We start from the raw sequence: 19,094 nt of genomic DNA, 5'->3' as shown, positions 1-19,094 counted from the left end.
CAAATTACTGTGTTAGTCAGGCCCGGTCCTAGCAGTTCTGCTGCTACCCTAGGCAAGATCAACATATGCATCATGTATAGTATAAAGATTTGGAATGGATTGATAGACTAGAGTAATGATGTGGATCATGAGCAATTGGTGCATATCAGTTGAGGTTATTCAGTAGCACGTTGAAAAGAAGCATCGTTGCCAAATATTCAGATTGGAGAGTTACAATGTTGTCATCACTAGGCAGCCACCTACCTATAGTAGGAAACAGTTGTATCAATAAGCCACGTATAATCACACGACTCGAGTCACGTGACACGAGTCTAACCCTCACCCTATCCCCACGATAGTTCAAATTACAATAAACATTTACAGCATTTACAGCCTAATTTCTATTCTGTTAAGATGAACTGTGATGTCACAGAGAATCATTTTAAAGGACCTTATCTTTTTAATCACTGATTAATCACAGCGCTGTTTTCACAGATGTAGACACTAGTTTGGTGCTGAAGATGATGAATATGAGGTTGAGAAGTGGTGGAATTGCCCATTAATATGTTCAAATTAGAGCCCAACCAATATATGGATATTGGCCTGTTACCTATATATCAGCTGATAATATCAGTCAACATCCACTCCCTTATTCTACTGTATTTTCTAATCTGAGCTTCTGTTGAATCAGTTTTACAACCAAACAAAAAAACTGACATTCATGTGTAGTTGTAGCATGAGGTGTAGATCTGTGGTTATGCATCAAGTAAAAAAATMGACTGTCGTTTAGTAATTTTAAAGAATATACATAGCTCTACTCTTGTACTTCCAATATAAAGAATTTTCAAGAAGCACTTGCTGTTCTGCCACAAGTGTCATCAGCCGCTGCTGCTGCTCTTGCATTCAACCCAACATTACAAAGTAGCGATTGGCTACACTGCTCAGTCTGATCCAACGTTACGAGCTAATCTCTGAAAACAATTCCTTTTTGGTAGCCTGGTCCTCCTGGCTTCAGAGTCTGGGAGGCCGTTTCGATGCTGTCAGTAGTCGGCACGATGAGTCGATAATGAAGGGCTTTTACTGGTTAGTTCTCCTCTGTGTCTTTCTCACTCAAAAACCCACATGTAGGGCCCTATTAAATCCGCCATGCGGAGAATGCGGACAGAATCACGGTCCAGATGTTAAAATGGAATTAAACAATATTTTAAAATGTGTTGACGTTAGTAGAAGATCAATTCATTGTATTAAACTTAGTCGAAAAAGAATTGATTAGCATTATTTTCTSACAAGACATGAACAAAAATGTATGAAGGATTAGAATTTCCTACAATGTTCTGAAGAAGCAATGGCATGTTAATTCCCCTGTCTGTGTAGTGCTCACTTTTGTCTCTCACTTTGTGTAGCCAGTTAGCGATGCTAATGACAAACGTCTTGTGGGTAGAGAGAAAGGCCTTCAACAAAACCTTTTGAATTAAATGTTAACTGCAAAGTAGGCCTACTGGGCAGAATGATATCATGATTATTTGTATCAATCGGGCGGGCATTTGTTTTGCAAACTATGCCATCACATGTGCAGTACAGAAACATCGTTAGCCAAACATTCCTCTTGCTAAATGCACAATTACACTTTTTGTGATTTATGCATGGTCATGGACTCATCCAGTTGTAATTTTGAGTCACAAAATAAAAAAGATGTAAGGAATCCCAAACCAGGAAAACTAAAACCGGGAAAAAACGAATTTGGGAAAACAAAGATTTTATAGGGCCCTACACATGCACAGTCACACACAGCTCCCGAACGGCAACCCCTTCAATTACAACGATTGTATTTTGTCATAAAAACAGTGAGAGGTCTCAACCCCCCCCAATAAATGCATGCACTTTTTGAGAGTGGAATATGGATTAATAAGGAAAGGGTGTCCAGACCATCGGGCCACAGCTCCTCTCACTGTGTCACGTGGTCTGTGCGTCAGCCAGGCTACCGGTTTGGTGCAGCAGTCTACAAATATAGTGCAGTGAAAAAGTATRTGCCCCCTTTTTGATTTTCTCTATTTTTGATACTGAATGTTATCAGATACTCAACCAAAACCTAATATTCGATAAAGGGAACCTGAGTTTACAAATATATATTTTTTTTAAGTATACTAATTTGATTTATTTAATTAACAATGTTATGCAACACCCAATTCCCCTGTGTGAAAAAGTTATTGCCCCCTTACACTCAATAACTGGTGGTACCACCTTTAGCTGCAATGACTGCAACCACAGACAGATGGCCTGACATTCTCCTGTAGAATTCTGTGATAAAGAGCAGAATTCATGGTTCCTTCTATTAAGGCAAGTCGTCCAGGTCCTGAGGCAGCAAAGCATCCACAAACCATCACACTACCACCACCATGCTTGACCGTTGGTAGGAGGTTCTTAATGTGGAATGCAGTGTTTGGTTTTCACAAGACATAATGGGAGTCAAAGTCCTAGACCTAATCCCAAATAAGATGTTGTGGCAGGACTTGAAATGAGCAGTTCCTGCTTGAAAACACACTGAGTTAAAGCAGTTCTGCATGGATGAGTGGGCCAAAATTCCTCCACAGATACGTGACAGACTGATAAACAACTACATGAAGCGTTTGGTTGGAGTCATTGCAGCTAAAGYTGGCACAACCAGTTATTYAGTGTAATGGGGCAATTACTTATTCACACAGGGGCATTGGGTGTTGCATACCTTTGTTTATGAAATAAATTAAATAAGTATGTAATTGTTGTGTTATTTGTTCACTCGGGTTCCCTTTATTTAATATTACGTTTGGGTTGAAGATCTTATAACATTCAGTCAAAAAAATAAATATGCAAAAGTAGAGAAAATTAGAAGGGGGGCAAATACTTTTTCACAGCACTGTACATCAGCAAGCTGCAGAAGTAGCATTTCATTTCAACAGGTTTAAACATTTAGAGACAAGCTTGCTTACCTAGTATTTCAGCAAGCTAGCTAGCAACAAGTTCAATCAGCTGATCAAGTCAGTGGCAAACGATATGCTTTCAGATCATTTTTGCAGGAGGTAGAGCCGCTTTGAATACATTTTCTCACAATTGCAAATTTTTGAATCACTGTCAAAATGTGTGTATAATAATGAAGCTAATTCTGCCTGTGTCAGAGATTCATGCGAGAGCTCAGTAATTCCAGAAATTAGGAACTATGTTTTCATTTTCTGTGGCGGATGCTTAAAATATAAACATTTTTATTCCACGACCTACAAGACAGGTCGGTTGAGGGACGAGCGTTGAACAGGAGTGGCACCACCTGACGGGAGACAATGATATTGGTCGGGCTATAGTTTAAATTATACACAAATGCAATAACAATAAATATCCTTACAACATTGTGGGTAGATACAGAGAACATACAGTAAAGGAATCCCTCATTCAACAGCTGAGTTCAGCTGAGGAATACAAGTCTGGGATGTTCTAATGTTCAGTTGTGAAATCTCACCTTGTGTTTCATTGTAACAGAGTCCCAGGACATGTCYATGCTCTTGATGGGGCCGAACGGGGCAAAGGCCTGCCGGACCGTGTCCTCTCCCAGCTCGTAGTAAATGGAGCCCACGTACACTCGGCACATGATGGCTAATGCTCGCTGTCTCTGAGCCGCTACCTACAATAGGAGGAAACTGTGCTTGAATATAACACTGACTTGCTGTTCCACTGTATATTACAAACACAAACACTGACCAAAGACACACAAGAAATGGAGATAGGTGGAATTGCTTGCTTCAGTTATTGACATTCCATTGCATGAATTCCACTCTATTGATTGTGTAATTGAATTTAAAAAATACAGAGAAAATCATGCAAAGATTCTCTATTTTGGTTTAACAACAAGACATTCATGTTATGATAAAAATAACATGGGGTTTTTAACATAATAAATGATATAACAGCTTACCGATTGTAAAGGTGAGAGGGGATCTCCAAAGCCCATTGTCAGCGATGCCATCTAAGAGAAAAAGTATACATTTAACTCAGAAAAGAGGCTTGTCAAAAAAGGCTATGCCGCTTAGGACAAAGGCCCATCAATCAAAATGTATTCTAAAACGCAGCATTGAAAGTAATTGAGTCATGTTTTATACTATAACGAACAAAAATATAAACGCAACATGTACAGTGTTGGTCCCATGCTTCATGAGCTGAAATAAAATATCCCAGAAATGTTCAATACGCACAAAAAGCTTATTTTAAAATAAAAAATAAAAAAAATAAGGTACAAATTTCTTTACATTTCTCCTTTGCCAAGATAATCCATGGCATATCAATAAGCTGATTAAATAGCATGGTCATTACACAGGTGCACCTTGTGGTGGGGACAATAAAGGGCCACACTAAAATGTGCAGTTTTGTCGTTAGCCATCGAGAACTACAAAAGTTTTGCTACTTTTCTCAACAACATTGATGCCCTGAATTTAGCAGCCGCTATCAACAAATCAGTTGGAAAAGTGATGTGCTACTCTCTGCACACGCCACGGTCAGCGTGAACCGGAGAGAATTCCTTGACACAACGCTGGCCAAACAAGACGTAGCTACAAACAAAACAGAGTTAAATAGTTCCAGTGAACTGTGAAGCGTTAATTCATGTATACGGGTAAGAGTGTAGCTACATTATCAGATATAAGTTTCTAATTTAGTCAGAAAGTCGTTTTCATTGCAAGTTAAAGCGTACTATTAGTTAGCTAGCAAACATTAGCTTGCTGGCTTGCTAGCTAACGTTACGTGTATGATCTATGTAGTAATATTATTTAAATCAGAAATCCATTTAAAAGTTAATAACAGAAGTGAGGCTAAATATACAGGGGAAACCGGAACAGTCAAAGTGCGTGGGCACAGATTAGTCGAAGTAATTGAGGCAATAAGTACATGTAGGGAGAGTGAAAGTGACTATGCATAGATCATAAACAGAGTAGCAGCATCATAAGAGCAGGGGGAGGGGGGGACAATGCAAATTGTCTGGGTAGCCATTTGATTAGCTGTTAACGAGTCTTATTGCTCGGGGATAGAAGCTGTTAAGAAGGCTTTTGGTCCTGGACTTGGCGCTCCGGTACCGCTTGCCATGCGGTAGTAGAGAGAACAGTCTATGACTGGGGTGGCTGGGGTCTTTGACAATTTTTAGGGCCTTCCTCTGACACCACCTGTTATAGAGGTCCTGGATGGTAGGAAGCTCTGCCCCAGTGATGTACTGGAACATACGTACTACCCTCTGTAGTGCCTTGCGGTTAGAGGCCGAGCAATCGCCGTACCAGACAGTGATGTAACCAGTCAGGATGCTCTCGATGGTGCAGCTGTATAACTTTTTGAGGATCTGAGGAACCATGCCAAATCTTTTCGGTCTCCTGAGTGGGAATATGCTTTGTCGTGCCCTCTTCACGAGTGTCTTGGTGTGTTTGGACCATGATAGTTTGTTGGTGATGTGGACAGGAACTTGAAGCTCTCAACCTGCTCCACTACAGCCCCGTCGGTGAGAATGGGGGCATGCTCGGTCCTCCTTTTCCTGTAGTCCACAATCACCTCCTTCGTCTTGATCATGTTGAGGGAGAGGTTGTTATCCTGGCACCACATGGCCAGGTCTCTGACCTCCTCCCTATAGGCTGTCTCATCGTTGTTGGTGATCAGGCCTACCACTGTTGTGTCGTCGGCAAATGTAATGATGGTGTTGGAGTCATGCCACCTGAACATGCAGTCATGAGTGAACAGGGAGTGCAGGAGGGGACTGAGCATGCACCCCTGAGGGGCCCCCGTGTTGAGGATCAGCATGGTGGATGTGTTGTTCCCTACCGTTACCACCTGGGGGCAGCCCAGGATCAAGTTGCAGAGGGAGGTGTTTAGTCCCAGGGTCCTTAGCTTAGTGATGAGCTTTAAAGGCACTATGGTGTTGAACGCTGAGCTGTCGTCAATGAATAGCATTCTCACATAGGTGTTCCTTTTGTCCAGGTGAGAAAAGGCATTTCTGGGATATGGGTGTTGATGTGAGCCATGACCAGCCTTTCAAGCACTTCATGGCTACAGACGTGAGTGCTATGGGTCAGTAGTCATTTAGGCAGGTTACATTAGTGTTCTTGGGCACAGGGACTATGATGTCTGCTTGAAACATGTTGGTATTACAGACTCAGACAGGGAGAGGTTGAAAATGTCAGTGAAAATAGTTGTCAGTTGGTCAGCGCATGCTCGGAGTACACGTCCTGGTGGCCCTTCGGCCTTTTGAATGTAACCTGTTTAAAGGTCTTACTCATATCGGCTGCGGAGAGCGTGATCACGCAGTTGTCCGGGACAGCTGATACTCTCATGCATGTTTCAGTGTTACTGACATCCGATGAGTGTCGGAGCCGGTGTAGTACAATTCAATCTTAGTCCTGTATTGACGCTTTGCCTGATTGATGGTTCGTCGGAGGGCATAGCGGGATTTCTTATAAGCTTCCGGGTTAGAGTCCCGCTCCTTGAAAGCGGCAGCTCTACCCTTTAGCTCAGTCCGGATGTTGCCTGTAATCCATGGCTTCTGGTTGGGGTATGTACGTACAGTCACTGTGGGGACGACGTCATCGATGCACTTATTGATGAAGCCAGCAGTGTACTCCTCAATGCCATCGGATGAATCCCGGAACATATTCCAGTCTGTGCTAGCAAAACAGTTCTGTAGCTTAGCATTTGCGTTATCTGACCACTTATTTATTGATCGAGTCACTGGTGCTTCCTGCTTTAGTTTTTGCTTGTAAGCTGGAATGAGGAGGATAGAATTATGGAGGGCGAGGGAGAGCTTTGTACGTGTCTCTGTGTGTGGAGTAAAGGTGGTCTCGAGTTTTTTCACCCTCTGGTTGTACATTTAACATAGTAGAAATGTGGTAAAACGGATTTAAGTTTCCCTGCATTAATGTCCCCGGCCACTAGGAGCGCCGCATCTGGATGAGCATTTTTCCTGTTTGCTTATGGCCGTATACAGCTCATTGAGTGGGGTCTTAGTGCCAGCATCGGTTTGTGGTGGTAAATAGACAGCTATGAAGAATATAGATTTAAACTATCTTGGTAAATAGTGTGGTCTACAGCTTATCATGACATACTCTACCTGAGGCGAGCAAAACCTCGAGACTTCCTTAGTATCAGATTTCGTGCACCAGCTGTTGTTTACAAATATACATCGACCGCCACCCCTTGTCATACCGGAGGTGGCTGTTCTATCTTGCCGATGCAGCGTGAAATCCGCCAGCTGTATGTTATTCATGTCGTCGTTCAGCCACGACTCGGTGAAACATAAGATATTCCAGTTTTTAATGTCCCGATGGTAGGATATTCGTGATCGTAGTTTGTCTAAATCAAATCAATTGTTATTTGTCACATACACATGGTTAGCAGATGTTAATGCGAGTGTAGCGAAATGCTTGTGCTTCTAGTTCCGGCAGTGCAGTAATATCTAACAAGTAATCTAACAATTCCCCAACAACTACCTAATACACACAAATCTAAAGGGGTTAGTGAGAATATGTACATGTAAGTATATGGATGAGCGATGGCCGAGCGGCATAGGCAAGGTGCAATAGATGGTATACAATACAGTATATACACGCGATATGAGTAATGTAAGATATGTAAACATTATTAAAGTGGCATTATTTAGAGTGCATTGTATAAAGTGACTAGTGATCCATTTATTAAAGTGGCCAGTGATTGGGTCTCAATGTAGGCAGCAGCCTCTCTGAGTTAGTGATTGCTTTTTAGCAGTCTGATGGCCTTGACATAGAGACTGAAAAACAGCTTCTCGGTCCCAGCTTTGATGCACCTGTACTGATCTCGTTGTTGGTAATCAAGCCCACTACTACTCGTCTACAAACTTGATTATTGAGTTGGAGGCGTGCATCCAGTATCCTTAAAGAGGCGTCTATTTTGCTATCCAATGATTGTACGTTGGCTAATAGGACTGATGGTAGAGGCAGATTACCCACTCGCTGTTGGGTGCTTATTAGGCACRCAGACCTACGTCCCCGATATCTCCGTCTCTTTCTCATGCGAATCACAGGGATGAGGGCCTTGTTGGGTGTCTGATGTAAATCCTTAGCGTTCAACTCATTAAAGAAAAAAAGTGTTTACCAGTTCGTGGTGAGTAATCACTGTCCTGATATCTAGAAGCTATTTTCGGTCATAAGAGACAGTGGCAGAAACATTATGTACAAAATAAGTTACAAATAACGCAAAAAAACACACAACGGCACAATTGGTTAGGAGACCGTAAAACGGCAGCTATCACCTCCGCCATTATCAGTATCCCTAAAGAGATGGGTGGGGCTAAGGCTTTAGAGGCCGTGAAGTGTGCTGAATGGGTTTAGACAAAGCAGAGCTCTCCAGTTGGTGTACCAATATATTCAAGGGACATTTTCTCAAAAGTGGGGCTAGAAGTTGAATTACTTTCCCATTGTACCTCAACTGCAGTGTATGATATACAATTTTCTAGCGCTGAGTCTCCACTTTTATCCAACGTTTAAAAAAAAACACCATTTCAAATATTGCTACATAAGACCAAATCGAGGCGGTCGGTCACATATGCCCTCCAAAGCCCTCCCCTGCCCAGTCATGTGAAATCCATAGATTAGGGCCTAATTCATTTCAATTGACGGATTTCCTGATATGAACTGTAACTCAGTAAAATCGTTGAAATTGTTGCATGTTGCGTTTATATTTTGGATAAAACCTACTAATAAACTCCTCACATTTCCTACACTACACAATCTTCTCAGTAAGGAAGGAATGTTGGGAAGTRGGGGGTTTCAAATATTATCCCAATGTATGAGTACAGCGTTTGTTCTATTCACAATAAAATAAAAAAAAGTATAATCTATATTTTCAAAAGCATTTGCATCTCATCTTGTGTTCATATTTCACAACCTCCGTSYATTTGGAGTTGCCTATGTGCAAATCAAGAACAAAATAATACAATATTTAGGCCTTGGGCACTCAAGWACTATTTGAGAAGGTCCGGTCCCACAAATTTCCTGGGTAGCAAAGGTCTGGGTGGATAAAGTAATTTATCTGTGTATTAACCCTTGTGTGGTGTCCATGTTTTTSTTATTCACCCAATGTTCGCTTGTCTGATGTACCCACAACATTATTGGGTTTTTAAAAACACAGCCATAACAATTTACGTAAAAATACTTAATACTTAGATCAATTACAAGCAATATAGATAGCATACATGGTTAATATTTGCCATTTACCCCTGCTATATCACATTTATCAATAAAAGCGCTATTTGTTTTTTTWWAAAGGAAGTGATTTTTGTTTACAAAAATCRATTATAATCAAGACATGGGTGGAATAATTCATGTTTATCTTGAACATGATGAGCTGGTTGCTGATGGGCTGGTCCTGGCCGAGGTTCAATCTCATCCTCTTCTTCCAACTCACTGTCAGACCTCAAATTGACAGAGACATGATCCTCATATTAGGAAAATTCTTCATCTTCCAAAGTGGAAGAGCCTCTTTCCACACATAATCTCTGCCATTTGAGCAGAGATTATTTTTGCCATACTGATTGATTGTGGTTAGGAGCCACACATGCAAAGCTATTTATTTGTTGTTGTGTCCCTCCCCCAATTTGCACCTGGCTGGGGTAAAGTGTGTGAAAATTCAGATTTTTTTTTTATTTTTATTATAATTTTTATTTTTTTTAATTTTTTTTACAATGTATCGAAATAACATTGTGCAGGTTCCCATAAGACATTGTGTAGTTTCACACACTACAAAGGGTAAAGAGTGCGAGAAAAGCAGGAGACAGACAGACAGACAGGTTCTTGGTGCTGTTGAGACAGCAGGCCCATGGAAGAGGAAAACAGAGTGAAGGCCTACAGCAAACCTTTTTGTTTAATTTGTACTTTTTTTTACCCACACACACACAAACACACTTGTATTACCCGAGTACAGTGAACCCTTACACCACATGTGTAATATAAATGTGTAGGGGGGTGCACAGTGTGCAGTCAATGAAAATGTGTTATTTTACAAGTCTCAGGTTGAAAAAATCATTAATTGGATCACTTATTTTAGTAAACATTGAAAATGGGTCCCACAGACCTGAACACCACACAAGGGTTAAAGCCCCCATGCAGTCTTTGTAATTTTTTAATTATTATATATATTTTTTTAAATCATCACTGTATGCTTATTTAATGAAAATACACCGCCCTAAAAAAATGATTTATTTCCCTGAGCCACCTTTGGCCCACCATCTTACCCAGATGAACAGTCATTGGTCTATTATAATCAGATCATATTGTGACGTAATGATGTTGGCAAAAAGTTTCATCCTACCTGAAGATGCTGAAATTCCAGGCATTTTTTTCAATTTACACAAAAAGTGCATTACCATCATTCTCACAATTTCAGAGCGTTATTTTGACCTCACAGTGTGGAACTAGCATGAAAAAAAAACAATAAAATCACATTAACTGCACTGCCCCTTCGACAACCAACCATCTTTTACAATTTCTTTGCTGTAAATGTTTGTGTGCCAAACATGGCAAAATATGAGCTTGTTTTACTCCAATGTTTGTTTACAATGTAAATGTGAACAAACACTGTATAGCCTCCAAACATGGTTAATAGTTTGTTAATCATTTTTAATCATGTTTTGAGGCTATACAGGGTTTCTTCACATTTACAATGTTTACAAACATACAAACATTGCAGTATGACAATGAGAGATTTAACTTAAAACTATAACTCTGATATCATGGAAAGGTCAGTCAGCTTTATTAGTCTAATGCTATTGTGGGTGCAAAATGGTTGTGTTACAGTTACTGGTAATTTTCCACAGTCACGGGTCATTTTCCACAGCTGTCCATTAATCTCTTCATACACCCCACAAAGTAGTGATTCGTTATTCGTCCTTATCTTTGGGGCACTAAAAGCCATCCAGGCTGAATTCTTCTTTAGGGGAGTGATACGATCTTTAGAGCCTATCTTTGACACATAGGCTGTGAGAACTTTAAGGGAGTAGAACTAATTACCCTTTATCTATTTTGTAAGCTTTATAGCTCTTTGTGTAGAGGAAGTATATAAGGATCCTCTCCGGCTTTATCCTGAGAGTGAGCTTCCTTGCAATTGCTTGAATAAACCTATTGCTGATAAATTAGTTCTGCCTGCTTCCATGAATTAATATTCATCAACACCGCGAACGGAGTTCGCCACGCCACGAACAACGGGAGATGCGCAGTTTCGCGGCCTCGTTTGAAATGAGCTAAACGAAATGCAAGCAACAAGTGACAATGTAGATAGCTAACGTTACATGATTGTCAGTAATAGCGAATCAATGGAGCTAGCTTTGGCCACTCAGCTAGAGCTAGCTATGCAGCATCTCTTTTAGTTGCCGACTAGCACAAATGTCATGTAGCTAAGTTTCTCTATAGTCCTTTTGTAAAAACTTCGATAACTCTAGGTGACGCAGACTACTATACAGCTTCAGCCCAATCGGCATTGTAAACTAGCGATAACACTGGATGTAATTCACAGCTTACTTAGCTTCTAAAACAATGCAACTATCCATGATGTCGATGCTATCCATCTGGTCAGTCAGGCTGGCTGCAATCACTCGCTTAAAAAGCCACATAGTTTAATGCAAATACGCAAATTCGGGAAAATGCAAGGTATGGATTGCAATGTTTTGTTCTTCCTTCTCTCGCGTGCCTTTACTTCTGACGGAGAACAACCGAACTCTGACCAATCAGTGTGGCTTTGAAAGTTGCTAGGTTTCTCATGGGCGTGGTTTTGCACCAAGTTTGGAGTGGATAAAAAGGACACCGAATTGACATGCCTCGCAAAGTTTAGAACTGCCACGAGGATGGTAACAGCCTAGTAATGACTGCTGCCTAGCAACCATCATTATGACGCATCTAATCTCATGAACGTGCATTGCTTAAAACGGATTTAGTAGGGCCCTATAAAATGTATGATGCGTACGGATGGAATCCAGACATTAAACCAACCTTTGAGGTCTGGGAAAGTGTGCACCAGCAAGAGACTGTTTTGACGAACACTGTTCCTGTGACAGCAGAGTTTGCAAAACAAATGCCCAACCGGAATGATGCCAATAATCCTGATATTGTTCTGCCAGCTAGGCCTAGACTACTTTGTAGTTAACATTACATTGAATCTACCAGAATATGTTATCATTAGCTAGCAAAACCGCTAAACGCTACACAAAGTGTCCTGGATAGGCTACGTGAGCTAGGCTACACATTCCCATGGCCTGCCGTTGCTTCTTCAATTGCCGAAAATACAAATCACTAATGCATTCTAGTCATGGTCCAAACACACCACGACAGTCGTGAAGAGGGCACGACTAGGGCTGTTGCGGTGACCGTATTACTGCCACACCGGCGATCACGAGTCATGAAGGCAGTCAAATTCCAAATGACCTTTTAGTCACGGTAATTAGGCTTCTCCAAGCACTGATGCTGCTGCTGGTCATTAGTAGCCTACCAAACTTGCTAACTGCCTGGTACTCAGCACTCTATTGTCCCTCTAATCACTCTGACATCAATGCAAATGTTTTAAAAAATCTAATAAAACACTTAATGAGAGTCCATGAGCTCCTGTTGGGCAACATTTCTATGGGCTATGCAATTGCGTGAGAAAACAGAGTGATGGACACTAATACAAATATGAGGATCCCTTCAGCTAGGCCAACTATATTCATTTCTCAACTTCCTTAATATTAAGCACATTGCTTCTCTTTATAACAAGAGTATAGCCTACCTGGCTGGCATGAAAATGAACCACGGGAAAAGCCTCCTCCTTTTGCTATTTAAGTGCATAGATGACATGTATTTTTGTCCCCCTGCCTGTTTTGAGACAGGTGCATGATAATGGTGCATTCTAAATCAAAACACATTTCACACATTTATTATTTCGGTTCAATCCTCGGGCCGACTCTTTTCTCTGTATACATCAATGATGATCTTGCTGCTGGTGATTATTTGATACACCTCTACGCAGACGATACCATTCTGTATACTTCTGGCCCTTCTTTGGACAATGTGTTAACTAACCTCCAGACGAGCTTCAATGCCATYCAACTCTCCTTCCGTGGCCTCCAYCTGCTCTTAAATGCAAGTAAGACTAAATGCATGCTCTTCAACCGATCGCTGCCGGCACCTGCCCTCCCGTCCAGCATCACTACTCTGGATGGTTCTGACTTAGAATATGTGGACAACTCCAAATACCTAGGTGTCTGGTTAGACTGTAAACTCTCCTTCCAGACTCACATTAASCATCTCCAATCCAAAATTAAATCCAGAATCAGCTTCCTATTTCGCAACAAAGCATCCTTCACTCATGCTGCCAAACATACCCTCGTAAAACTGACTATCCTACCGATCCTTGACTTCGGCGATGTCATTTACAAAATAGCCTCCAACACTCTACTCAGCAAATTGGATGCAGTCTATCACAGTGACATCTGTTTTGTCAAAGCCCCATATACTACCCACCACTGCAACCTGTATGCTCTTGTTGGCTGGCCCTCGCTTCATATTCGTTGTCAAACCCACTGGCTCCAGGTCATCTATAAGTTTTTGCTAGGTAAGGCCCCGCCTTATCTCAGCTCACTGGTCACCATAGCAACACCCACCCGTAGCACGCGCTCCAGCAGGTATCTTTCACTGTTCACCCCCAAAGCTAATTCCTCCTTTGACTGCCTTTCCTTCCAGTTCTCCGCTGCCAATGACTGGAACGAACTGCAAAAAAGAATCTCTGAAGCTGGAGACTCATCTCCCTCACTAACTTTAAGCACCAGCTGTCAGAGCAGCTCACATATCACTGCACATAGCCCATCTGTACTGAGCCCATTCAACTACCTCATCCCCATACTGTTATTTATTTTGCTCCTTTGCACCCCAATATCTCTACTTGCACATTCATCTTCTGCACATCTATCACTCCAGTGTTTAATTGCTATATTGTAATTATTTCGCCACCATGGCCTATTTATTGACTTACCTCCCTAATCTTACCTCATTTGCACACACTATATAGACTTTTTCTATTTTACTATTGACTGTATGTTTGTTTATTCCATCTGTAACTCTGTGTTGTTGTTTGTGTCGCACTGCTATTGCTTTATCTTGGCCAGGTCGCAGTTGTAAATGAGAACTTGTTCTCAACTAGCCTACCTGGTTAAATAAATGTGAAATATATATATATATATTTTTTTGTATATGTAAACGCAAGATTAAATCAAGAATAATCTGATGGGTGACAATATTAGCCTATCACTTGTGAATGACGCCCAGTTTTGACTTTTTCTAAATCATAGTCACACACCTCATGTAGCCTAGCCTATAGGCCTATATGTTTTGATAAGGTTTGTATCACAACTAAAGTGGTCAAATAACTTCTTAAAATAAGCAGATTAATCTGCTTTACAAGGGGGTGTAGAGCCTAACTGGCATACATAAGCAGCGCGCGAGTTTCAAGTTTGGGGAAAATAATTRTCACCATAAAAATGCACCTTTATAATAAAAGCATTACATGCATAATTGCATTTGCGGTCACTTTTGATAATGGTGTTTTCTGCCTCCTACCATGTGCTCATGGCTGCGCTTATAATGTGAAGAAATAGCCTAATAGTTTATCAACATTTTAAGCTAAACGTTCAGATCTGTTGCGTCAGCCACATTGCATTAAAAAGGATTTTTGATACTAGCGGTTGTATTCATTTGAGATCTATCGCATCCCACAACTGTCCCAGACTATGTTTGGAATATTTATTTCTCGCACAGAATAGAATAGGTTGACTTTTGTACTATGGGGGATAGTAGATTGACATAGGCTAGTGCTTTTGCTGTTCGTTAGGCCTACTCATCGTGTTGGCTGATGAAAAGTAAAATGTGGACAAAGGCATGCCCCCCTTTATCCACCGTATTTAAAAAGTGAGAAATAGGGAAAGTGTGTGATATTCCTTCCGCAGGAACGCCTGCGCTAGAAAGGTTAAGCAGCTTCTTGATATGCCAAACCTGTCAGGTGGATGGATTGTATTGGCAATGGAGAAATGCTCACTAACAGATGTAAACAACTTTGTGCACAAAATTTGAGAGGATCTTTTTGAGTATGGAACATTTCTGGGATCTTTTATTTCAGCTCATGAAAAATGGGACCAACACTTTACATGTTGCGTTTATATTTTTGTTCAGTATAGTTCATATAGTTTTGAAACCGAAATGTACTTTGAGGGTAGTATTCAATATTATGTGTAGTTTAGAAAATGCCATCAGAGGGCATCTGAGTTCAACAGGTTAATACATCGCCCACTTTAATTAAATAGTTCTAGAGAGCTGAAGCAAGAACACACACTTTCTTTGGGAAATGTACCGTTACTAGTTTAGTGATATTTATCTTACCTTAGGCCAGTAGTACAGCATCTACCATGAGCCCATATTTACTTTGCAGGCTGACTAGCATCTACAGAGATGCAATGTTCCATAAATTAAATGACCAAATCATGAGAACATTATTTTTGCTATAACCTTGCAATTTTTCTGTATATCTTTTTTTGTTTGCTGTCTACAATTCCATTTTATCTCCTAGCATGCTAGTAGATACCCATAGAGACCCAGTCATTACTAACTATTACTATTGCTCGTTAGTATTGGCTCACGAAACTACCTCGAACTTCTTTCACACTGGACACAGACATACAATTGGTATCCACAAGTTTCATCTGACTTCATGGAAGTAGATAAAGGGCCTCATTGCCAACATATGGAATTGTTTTAAGAAGGATAATTTATCTTTTGATTTTTAGAACCCCTTGGGGGTCACTAAACTACTTCCACTCATTTTTTAAACTGGGGTTGGTCTCTGGATGGGAGACCAAATGCTGCTGGAAGTGGTGTTGGAGGGCCAGTACGAGGCACTCTTTCCTCTGGTCTAAAAAAATATCCCAATGCCCCAGGGCAGTTATTGGGAACGTTAAACGGGTGTCATGACTCTCTGTTGTCACTAAAGATCATATGGCACTTATTGTAGGGGTGTTAAAGTCGGTGTCTTGGCTAAATTCCCAATCTGGCCATCACAGCCACCTAATCATCCCCAGCTTGCAATTGGCTCATTCATCTCTCCCCTGCAACTATTCCCCAAGTTGTTGCTATAAATGAGAACACATTCTCAGTCAACTTACCTGGTAAAATAAGGGTTACATAAATAAAGTCTGATAAACACAGCTGTAGATTGGCCACCTTCCACCGCAGATGCAGAAGGTCGCCATTGGCGAATGCGGTGGACTGAGACCCAGCTCATGCAAAAAATGTATCTCTGTTTAAACAGACAGATTTTTATGGATTTGTTTTTGTATTATGCTAATTCAATTTACGCAGGTGTGCAGACATCAAGTCTAGGTTTTTTTTCAACAGTAAATAAACTTTGTATGGCTGTATTTGTTTTCCATGAAGTGTGTAGTACGTTGTGTAGAACAGTTAAATATGTTAAGTGTTTCAACAAAATGTGAAGACTGTGCAGGGGTTCTCAGCACCGTATGAGGACGGAAGCTTGGTGGACAGGGCTGTCACCCCACAAACGAGGCCGGTGCAATGGTGCCAAGGTTCTCCTTACCTGTAAGTTGGTGAGCTGCTGTTGTTGATGGGCCAGGGTCTGTTTGACCAGCACGCTCTTAATGCTCTGCTCCATGGCATACTTCTTGGCCTGCAGAGAAGAGGTTGACATTTTCAACATCACACTAGTGACATGATACCAGAAATGTGACCTTTGATACCAATACTAGCCTGCACACTTAGTATCAGAATACTTTATAGTCTACACCGCAATGAGAAAATGCCTCAGAGAAACTGGACTGTTACTGTATAAAACAAATGTAGCCAACTCTCCATCTGGAGAGCTACTGGGGTGCAAGGCTATTTTCCCAGCCATGCTCAACACACTCAGCTCATCAGGGTCCTGTTGAGTATCTTATCAGTAGAATCTGGTGTGTTAGTGCAAGTCAAATATTGTCAAAATTACATTTAGTAATTCAATCACATTCAAATATCAATTTGTTTGCCACATTGGTCTATGAAAAAGAAACTCTCCAGGTTTGTCTCTCATTGGGTGTTGTCATAACTCTCCTATGACGATCTGAAGGATCAGGTTACAGTGGGTCCACTCTATAGCGTGCTCTCTCTCGTAGAGGGGGGAAAGTCGGCTGTTTTACGGCGGTCGTAAAATACGCTGCCTCTATGCTCTGTGGTGTTTGAGATTGGAATGTAAACTGTGGAACACAGAGAGACACTTGGACAATTAAACATTTGAATAATTAAACAAGATTTCTATTTTTGAGAATGTGGGAATTGTCCGTGGGTATTTTAAGAACAATCCTGTCAAAGTTGTTTCATTTGGTGACCTCCTGAAAGACAGYGAATCCACATTACTGTATCTCTGTGTACACTTTTCAATTATCAGATTTCTATCTAGATGTTGGATAAAATTAATTAGTAAATATGAAACTATTTGTGAAAAGATGTAATGTGATGTGTGCCTTCTAAATGAGAATTGTTATTTTTATAAAGGTTTTAACCAAATAAGTGGCCACGTGGGCATAGACTTGGTCGGCATCATGGAATGCCCCCTTCTTCCAGAGTATAAATCCCACTTCCTACAAAATGTACAGAAGGAGCAAATCTTAGACAAGGCCTTTTCAGTCTGCAGCTGGAAATGTACGTAACCTAGGACGAAGAATACCGACAACCGTCGAAACATCTATTCTATGCGACAACATGGGTACGCCTGACGTATGCATTTGGAACAAAACTTTTCTTGTCGACTCTCTCCAGCAGATAGACCGGCGACCACAGAGAGAGACAGCAAGACATACACTCGTAAATACGTAAATTGCAATTTGTTTTCGAATGAGCGGTTGTTCATATTCAAAGTATTAGCAATTTCTATGAGTGTAGTTATCAGCTATGAGTTTCCCACTCTGAGCGGTCCCCACCCCCTTTCCTTTGTCTACCTAGACGTCATATCGGTTTCGTCCACTAGGGACTTTTTCTTTGTATCATGTATGAACTAATTGTGTGTGTTTATGCAATTCAGTGATTTATTTATTTACTTATTAACTTAATCATTGAACCAATTTGTATATCGCTGATTCATGATTTAGGCTAGGGTTCGTGCAGATATTCAAGGGTTTGCGACATTCAGTAATGAGACTGACGAAGTAATAATAGTACATTAATACAAGACTGTACTCGATAGGATATGAAAATATCTTAAGAGTTATATTCAGGAATTGAAACTCTATAAACATTCCAGTGGTGCCCCGACTTCCAAGTTAATTCAAGTTACATGATTTGTTTAATCGTGGAATTAAATTACTCAGAGAATTGATTTGATAAGATAGTCTTCACATTTAATGATAGTCAACGACACGACATAATGATGCTCCCATGCGAGGAATCTAAGATAGAATGAAGCATTTATTTTGATTCAGCCTTTATAAAATTGGAAAGCAGATTGCATTACGCACCCAGATTATATTATACAACATGGGAGTTGTAGACAGGATTTGTTGARGTGTGTTGCCATTTGAACAATACAAGGAGGTTCCCTCRATCTTGTTTCTCTGACATAGTCAGTGTAGGGTTAAGATTAAATTTCTAGTGCTAATTATAGATATCTGACAAACAGACGCGTTGGGCCAAAGTGCTATTTCTGTCTCTCGTGTTCAGAAGCGGGGTAGACTCGGTCATTATTAATTTCAAGAGCGAGGACATAGGGCCAGCCGATTGAAATTTGAGGTCATATTACCCTGACCAAGCGATAATTCTCTGTCCCTCACATTTCAGAAGCGTGAGGAGACCACGGTGTATTTTGTTGTTCTCTGCGCATTCCGGTTAATAGCGCCGTAAAGGGTTTGAACGGAAGACGTTATTAGTAAAACCATTCCCTTGTTTATGTTATGCTTGAAAGTGTGCAAAGTAGGATTAGCTTGCACGAGATGCTACAGCTAACAAAGGGAGAGCAACCATTTTGGTTTTCCTGTGTCACGTTGAAACTCCTCTGTCTTGGGCGACGGAAGTCCCGCCCGTTGTACTTCCGTT

At 40.8% G+C, this 19,094-nt stretch overlaps 1 protein-coding gene across 1 annotated transcript in view; it reads right to left on the bottom strand.

Annotated features, from left to right (window-relative positions):
* puf60a (poly-U binding splicing factor a) overlaps positions 1–19,094 on the bottom strand; it is a 63,896-nt gene that overhangs the window by 29,881 nt on the left and 14,921 nt on the right. Inside the window, exons 3-5 of the mRNA XM_023977844.1 lie at positions 16,612–16,701; positions 3,920–3,970; positions 3,467–3,628 (exon numbers count right to left, since the gene is read on the bottom strand). Coding sequence (XP_023833612.1) covers positions 3,467–3,628; positions 3,920–3,970; positions 16,612–16,701 — 303 coding nt within the window. The remainder of the gene's footprint in view (positions 1–3,466; positions 3,629–3,919; positions 3,971–16,611; positions 16,702–19,094) is intronic.

The sequence above is a fragment of the Salvelinus sp. IW2-2015 genome, linkage group LG32 (assembly GCF_002910315.2).
Source record: "Salvelinus sp. IW2-2015 linkage group LG32, ASM291031v2, whole genome shotgun sequence".
Classification (NCBI taxonomy): domain Eukaryota; kingdom Metazoa; phylum Chordata; class Actinopteri; order Salmoniformes; family Salmonidae; genus Salvelinus; species Salvelinus sp. IW2-2015.
The sequence above is the reverse complement of the archived record's forward strand: the minus strand, read 5'-3'. Positions and strand labels throughout refer to the sequence as shown.